This window comes from Arachis ipaensis, chromosome B2 (assembly GCF_059453495.1).
Source record: "Arachis ipaensis isolate K30076 ecotype BB chromosome B2, ASM5945349v1, whole genome shotgun sequence".
Classification (NCBI taxonomy): domain Eukaryota; kingdom Viridiplantae; phylum Streptophyta; class Magnoliopsida; order Fabales; family Fabaceae; genus Arachis; species Arachis ipaensis.
The window spans coordinates 124,888,276-124,896,518 of record NC_142437.1 but is presented as its reverse complement, the minus strand read 5'-3'; the positions used below and the strand labels follow the sequence as shown (position 1 = coordinate 124,896,518).

The following is an 8,243-nucleotide window of genomic DNA, read 5'->3' as shown; positions in this document are numbered from 1 at the left end:
TAACTTCAAGAAGAGATTTTTAAAACTCAAACTAAAGCGCTCATGATGTATAATTAACGGCAGGATAACATTGAATCACTTTTACAAATGTTAGGGATACAAATAGGACGATTTAAATATTAGGGATATAAATAGGATTTACCCCAAACGTTGAGGACAAAAACAACTTTACTCAACTTTATAATTGTTATATTAAAAAAAATTAGGTGGATTTGATATTTGTTAGTCCATTATTAATATTAAGAAATAATACCCACCATCACATTCTTATAGAATTTGAAACCTTAGTTAAATCAATGTTATGTTGACACATACACAACTTGCAACACTAATACCTTAAATAAAAGACTATTAGATATGCATAATAGGGAGACAATGATAGGTTTAAAAATTAAAGAATAATTAAGATGTCATTGTATGTGAATAGTAATAATACATAAAACAATAATGTTCTTTTTTTTCTTTTAAATATATGTCTGGCCATAAAGACAAATAATACAGCATATAGTTGTGTGTAGAAATAATATATATTAGCCAATAGCCAACCCATGTGTACATATATTATATGCATGGTTCCAAAATAGCCTAAGTTTCCTAAGAAGCAAAAAATGGTAGAAGAAGAGATTAGAAAAATGAAGAAGTTGAGCTACCAAATTGTAACTGGGAGGTGGTTCATGATCTTTGCCTCATGCTTAATCATGTCAGTTTCAGGAGCAACATACATGTTTGGTTTATACTCCAATGAAGTCAAATCCTCATTGGGATATGACCAATCTACCCTCAACTTGATTAGCTTCTTCAAGGACCTTGGTGCAAATCTTGGCATATTCTCAGGGCTTATCAATGAACTCACACCTCCATGGGTCATTCTCTCCATTGGTGCAGCCATGAACTTCTTTGGTTACTTCATGGTTTGGCTCTCTGTCACTGGCCACGTTGCAATTCCCCACGTTTGGCAAATGTGCCTATACTTCTACATTGGTGCACAAATCCTTCCATTCTATACTTTCCTATTTATGTTCCATTTGCATCAATTTATTCTCCAAAAAAAATCAAACGTTTTAAATTTATCTTTGAAAGATACAGTTGTGAATCAAATTAATCATTTCATGAGTTAGATTATAAAACATAGCATAATCATTTTGCCACATATTATCATCTGTAATTCATTTTACGTCACGTGAGATAAGTTTGAACCTTTGAGAATCAAATTGATAAATACGTAGAGCGTTTGTTTAAGAGATGAGACTTAATATTGTATTTGTTAATTAGAAATTAAAATTAAAAATTTTGTCTCAAAATTTAAAATTTTAGTCTCAAAATTTAAAATTTTAGTATCTTTAAAAGGTAAGGATATAGAGAACTTAAATTTTTGGAGATGAGACTGGAATTTTGATAACATTTTGTCTTAAAAATATCCTTATTTAATTTTTTAAATTTTAAATTTGTCCATTAATCTCTATATTTATCTTAATTTAAACATAATATTGAGATATAACGTAGTATAGTATATTTTATACCAGACATAATACAAAAACTTAATTTAGTTTCTGTCTCCTTTTTCAAACGCAGCCTTAGAAGTTATTTAAACTATTAGGTTGCGTTTGTTTATAGGGATGGGACACTAAGACAGGAGCACAAAGTCGTGTTTGACAAATGAGACGTGGACAGGGACATTGTGTCCAAAGACATTAAATTTATATATTTTGTGTCCATCATGATAAGAAGGATACAGAAATACTAACAAAGAATAACTTATTTTTTATTTTTTTTTATTATTTTTGTTAATTTTTTATAATTATATTTTTTATTATTATATTTTTTTTCAAATTTTTTGAATAAAAAAAATAAAAAATATATAAAATTTATAATTTATTCTACTTTATTATCAAACAAAATATAAAAATATTAAATTCTGTGTCTTTCTCTTTTATATCTTGTTTTTAAGTGTCTTGACTTGTGATGAAGATATTATTGTACCGTATTTAATATTCGTATTCGTATTTGTATTTGTACCACATAGGAGCTAATTCGCAATCATTTGCCAACACTGGTGCATTGGTAACGTGTGTGAAAAGCTTCCCAAGAAGCCGAGGAAGTGTTATTGGGCTTCTAAAAGGCTATGTTGGACTAAGTGGTGCAATCTTCACTCAACTCTACCATGCTTTTTATGATGATGATTCTAAGGCTCTCATCTTGCTCATTGGATATCTTCCTGCTGTTATAAGCTTCTTGTTTTTACCCACGGTTCGGATCCTCGACATCGTTCCGCAACGGAAGGAGCTCAGAGTTTTCTACAAGCTTCTGTATATATCACTTGGTGTTGCTGCTTTTCTGATGCTATTGATTGTGTTACAGAACAGGTTGAGTTTCAACAGGGTTCAGTACATTGTTGATGGCATCTTTGTTCTCTTGTTGCTCCTTCTTCCACTTGTTGTTGTCTTTAGAGAGGAACTTAACATCTTGAAGAATCATCATAATAACATCAATGATGCTTCTTCTTCTTCTTCTGGATTCAAAGTTGTCACACAGGTTCCATCTCCTGCTAATGAATTGTCCCAACTAGAATCACAGTCACAGGTAGTGTTCAAATTTCAAGTGCAAGTAATTTAGTAATACTTTTGTTATGTGGATGTTATATATTAGTTAATATGTTCAATATCTTATTAGATTGGTAAGTAATTTAATATAAAATTTAAGAGAAAATAAGTTTGTGTTTAGTAGTTAAGATAAGACAATAATGTATAAATAATGAGAAAAAAATCTTCTTTAGTAGAAGAATAAAATATAAATAAGGACTTAGGTAGGGTTTGCTGTAGAGATAGAGACGGAAAAACTGATACTGAGAGACAGAGACTAAGAGATAGAGATTGAAAAAAAATTTAATATTATGTTTGGTGCAAAATGGGAGACCAAAATTGAAACAAGAATAAAACTCTAATTTAATTTGCACAAAGGGTAAAATTGGAATTAATTAATTGAAATGAAGGTATTTTAGGTATAAAATGTTATTAAAGTTTCAGTCTCTATCTATAAAAGTTTTAGTCCCCGAGGAATGTTAGGGGCCAGCAACTTTTGTGATTTGTAGCCATCAAATAGCTATCAATGATAGTTTTAATGGTGTGAGATTGGTGTGAGATTTCATCCAATGACTCACTTTTCTTTGCTGGTTACATGCTGGCCAGAATTTAACAAAGTTGCTGGCCCCTAGACTTTTCTATTAGTCCTCTGTGTCTCCACTTTTTAGAAGTACTGAAATACTGAAATTTTAGAAACAAAAACAGAAATTTTAATACCAGTCTTTGAACTAACAAACATGATATTGAGTTTCAGTCTCTCAATATCTGTCTAAGTACCTCAAAACAAACGCTACTTTAGTTAACATGTGTTTTAACATCATATGGTAAGTTTATCGTTATTGAAAGGTTTTAAATTTTTTTTATTTAATAAATTCAAAACAAATATTATAAAGTGTATTTTTTTATTATATATTTTTTAATAGAAACTAACAGAAATATGCAAACAAAAATATTATATAAATAAAATTCACACTTGATAATATTAACCTGAACAGGTAGCACCAAATTCCAACAGTGCCATATCACATGGTGGAACTTCATGTCTAAGCAACATATTCAAACCCCCAAGCAGGGGAGAGGACTACACAATCTTGCAAGCACTTTTCAGCATTGACATGTTAATCCTCTTCATAGCAACAACATTTGGTGTTGGTGGAACATTAACAGCACTAGACAACTTGGGACAAATTGGTAAATCACTAGGTTATCCCAAGAAGAGCCTCACAACATTTGTATCCCTAGTTAGCATATGGAACTACCTCGGACGCGCCTCTTCAGGCTTCGCGTCCGAGGTATTCCTAAAAAAATACAAGTTCCCCCGGCCGTTGATGCTCTCACTTGTCATGCTTCTATCTTGCGTCGGCCACCTTCTAATCGCGCTTGGAATCCCAAATTCACTATACTTCGCCTCCGTGATCATCGGATTCTGCTTTGGAGCCATATGGCCATTAATGTTTGCAATCATATCCGAAATTTTCGGACTCAAGTACTACTCAACATTGTACAATTTTGGAGCTGTGGCTAGCCCTGTTGGATCATTCATACTAAATGTGAAAGTAACAGGCTCTTTGTATGATAAAGAAGCTTTGAAGCAATTGGAAATGAAAGGACTAGAAAGAAAAGTTGGACAAGACTTAACTTGTTTAGGAGTACAATGTTATAGGTTGCCATTTTTCATAATCACAGCATCAACATTAGTTGCTTGTTTAGTCTCATTTATTTTGGTCTTGAGGACTAGGGAATTCTATAAAGGTGACATTTATAAGAAGTTTAGGGTTGAAATTCAGACACATGAGGCAGAAATGGGATCTACAAAAGGTGAAAATCTTGCAGCCACTACCACAGGCAACATAGATGTGTCAAATAATAAAGATAATGTAAAGTGAACAAAAAAAAATTGTATGTATTCATAGTTTTTTCTTGATGTATGACTTATTATATGTTCATTTCATGTTGCTTTAATGAACTCGTATAGTAGAAGATTTAATACTCTCTGTTTTCTCTCTTATGCGCTTCTTTTCTTTTCTATGAACCAATTATCTAAATCCTTCAAAGTTTTATTCCCCTTTCATATAGAGCTGCCTCCACATGATATAGATATGGTAGATTCTAGTATGATTATAATATAATGATTACGGTGATTATGCAAGTATTGTTAAAATTAAAGCCATATATTTTTTTATATTTTAGTAATTTTTTTAAATAATATTTAAAAAGAAATTATTTAACAATAAAAAAACATTACTTTAATTTTAGTAATATTTTTTAAAACACTATTATTATCGTAATCACAGTAATATAATCATCTTAGAATGACCGGATAGATATATTTCTCTCATGGTATACTACTACTTTTTTCGAATTGGTAATTTCAATTTTTTTTTGGGGGTTATAGATACGTATATATAGGTCTGAAACAGAGTAGAGTAAAGCCCAACAAAAGCCCAAGGCCCAAACCAAGGACCAACGTTTGTTTGTCTTTTTTACTAAGAAATATACTATGATTACTCAATAAAATGGGAAGATAGTCTATACTATGGGAAAAACACAAAATGAAAAAAAATTTGTGAACTATACCTAATAATTAAGAGTGAATACCTACCCGATTCCTGACAATTATTTCGAAAGGACGAGATTCTCAAGAAAAAAAAAAACTAAATCCGGTCCCAAATTTTTTTTTTGGGATTGATTAGTTCTTGTGCCAAAAAAACAACATTAACTTTTTTTTGGCACAGGGGCCTCGTTGTCTTTTCGAGATAATTATCAGGGGTCGAGTTAGATTTTTTTTTGTCAAGAACTTCGTTGTCTTTCGAGATAATTGTCAGTGGCTGTTTTGGGTTTTTCTCAACAATAAAATATTACTATTTTAAAGAAGATGAAAAAAAAGTCCATTGACCATATTATGATTTAGTATTTTCGATTTGAATAGAATTATTTTAGGCAACAAACACATAATATGATTCCAAGTTTCCAACTAAAACAACTAGAGAACAAGGGTAGTCATTCTCTACTACTATATGCATAACAACATAAGCATTAAAAAAAAAAACAGTTATTTATGAATGGTTAACCTTTTCTTTTCTCTAGTTGTTTGTTTAGCTAAAAATTAGTACTATAAATAAATAAAATCTAAAGGCCACCGCATTTGCAGTTCATTCTCTGAAATCTAATGTGATTCCGTTGAATGCTTCATTAAAGTGCAAAACAACAAGTATATAAAGTTGAAATCTATATTAATCTAACAAATAATAATAATAATAATCTCTAGCTAGGTCCCTTGTTGACCCCTAAATAACACTAGCACAGTATCACCCTTTTTTATTTTCAAACCGACAAATATATACATTATGTACTATGCTTGATTTATTCATTACTATATATAATAGAATATAATTATATAAGCCCTACATATGCATCATGCATGGCATGAAAATAAGAATATCTTGTGGCTAATATTCACCAACCAATTTTGTTTCAATATTTATGTTACCCTATTTGCCAACCCGACCAATCAACCTAACAAGCTACTATATATACTAGGTACTAAATCTATAAATAATTGGAGTTGACTAAATTTCTTGTTGACTTGGACAATAATATATTAAATATCTAACTAATTACCTATGATATTTTCCGGTTTCATTTTCTGTGGCACTGTTGCACCCTTGGCATGCCTTTAGAAAAATATATCCAATAATAAATTAATGGCCCCATAAATTTAATTTCTCTTAGTTCGAATAAGGCTTTATAAAATCACTGACATAATCGAAAAAATTGAGTTTTTTTTTTTTAGTACTCAGTTTTGAAACACTTGGGCCCAATAATAAATTCTGACCCGAAAAAATTCGTAACAGTAGGATTAATCCAACCATATTTGACTAAGTGATTAGTGAAGACATGTCACATTCTGTTGCAATTCATATAGGTGCAAAATGGTGCCTAGTAAAAGACGAGTTATGCTGACTCAATTTTATTTATTTATTTAAATCAATCAATAATAATGAATTATTCTAATCATATGTTTTTAGTCCAAAAATATTATTTATATATTAAAATTAGTTATTATGTATTTATGTATAAATATATATTATCTTATTTATTTTTAATGTATATTTATATTCTATTATATATTTTATATTAATATAGTATACATTTAATATGACTTACTATAAGAGAGACGTTACATTGCGGCGATTTTTTTTATAATTAGCGGTAATTTTAAACTGCTGCAAAATCAAAGACCGACGGCTTAGGATATTGCCCTGATTATGGCCGCGGAAATTAGATTTTGCGGCAATTTCCAGTAACCGCTAGTATAACCGTCATTGAATTAGTATTTTGCGGCAACTAATTTTTTATATATTAGACTTTGATTATGCCCAACAACTGAGGCTACTAATATAGTCCACAAAAGGATGCAATAAGTAACAACAGAGGGATGGATGCATATGGATTGTTAAATTTGAAAGAGGAATGACTAATTAAATTTAAATGTTTTCATATCTATATATATATATATATATATATATATATATATATATATATATATATAAAATAAAGTATATATATGCACGGGGCTTCATCACTTTATTGATTTTCTTGTCACGTATATTACATTTCTCATCTTTCACCTTTTTTTTCCCCTCAACTTATGAAGAAAGGCAAACCACTAAAGTTTGATGATTTAAGTAGTGAAACTATAAGTTATATGGTTTCAAGCTTTAAACTTATTATTGAATCAAGTAGGTTTTTTTTTTTTTTTTTTTTTTTCATGATTCAAATTTGAATAGACAAAAATATATTGATTAATCAATTCTTATCCATGCTTTGGTCAAATTGTACATGGATCTAATCTTTATATAACACATCATCTCTTGAATCAAAAAGAGATAATGCTACATTAATCAATGGTGGCCCAACAGTTGATTAAATTTTATTAAGTACTAGGATTTTAAATGTACATAATAAAAATAAATGTGAAAATAATTAAGATGTTAAAGAATTTATTTTTTGGTAAATTATATTTCGGTTAAAATTTTTATGGACACGAATAAAAAAATTAAAAATATATACTAAATATTTTTCAATTCTTTTTATATAAAATAATATAGGATAAAGTATATTTTTTGTCCTTGAAGTTTGGCAAAAGTTTCAAAAATACCCTTAAGTTTTATTTTGTTTCAATTTTGTCCCAAAAGTTTTCAATTTGCATGAAAATTATGCATGAAAATTATGCTTGATTTTCTTGTGTTGAGTGTTGTTCTTATGAAATTATTGTTGAATTAGTCTTAAATTTTTTGAAAAATTAGTCGTTAAGGGTATATTTGATGCAAATCGAAAATTTTTGGGATAAAATTGAAACAAAATAAAACTTAAGAGTATTTTTGAAACTTTTGTCAAACTTCAGGGACAAAAAATATACTTTACCCAATAATATATATGACATACCTTTATTATGAAAGAAAAAACAGCTTTTTCTTTGCCAAATTAGATATCCCCACTAATTACATCAATTAACTTGATATAAGACTTAGGAATTAACCTAGAGTTAGAACATTATATGTAGATATCATTTGCACACAAAAATTGACATTAGAACTTCTACTATATGAGTTCATAATGATAATAAAATCCAATGTTGAAACACACAATTCAATAAAGCTT

The 8,243-nt window shown here is 29.3% G+C and overlaps 1 protein-coding gene across 1 annotated transcript; it reads left to right on the top strand.

Moving 5' to 3' along the window:
• The first annotated feature begins 515 nt into the window (after window positions 1–515).
• Window positions 516–4,580, top strand: LOC107626460 (protein NUCLEAR FUSION DEFECTIVE 4). Its single transcript, XM_088504351.1, has 3 exons — window positions 516–981; window positions 2,024–2,580; window positions 3,575–4,580. Exons 1-3 carry the CDS (start codon window positions 609–611, stop codon window positions 4,463–4,465), a joined length of 1,821 nt encoding a protein of 606 aa, XP_088360477.1. The 5' UTR covers window positions 516–608; the 3' UTR covers window positions 4,466–4,580.
• Window positions 4,581–8,243: the final 3,663 nt, after the last annotated feature.

Coding starts and splice junctions, on each gene's coding strand:
- LOC107626460 (XM_088504351.1), top strand. CDS start 609: ATGGTAGAAGAAGAGATTAGAAAAATGAAGAAGTTGAGCTACCAAATT. Junction 982..2,023: donor GTGCCTATACTTCTACATTG/GTGCACAAATCC, acceptor TGTACCACATAG/GAGCTAATTCGCAATCATTT. Junction 2,581..3,574: donor AACTAGAATCACAGTCACAG/GTAGTGTTCAAA, acceptor TAACCTGAACAG/GTAGCACCAAATTCCAACAG.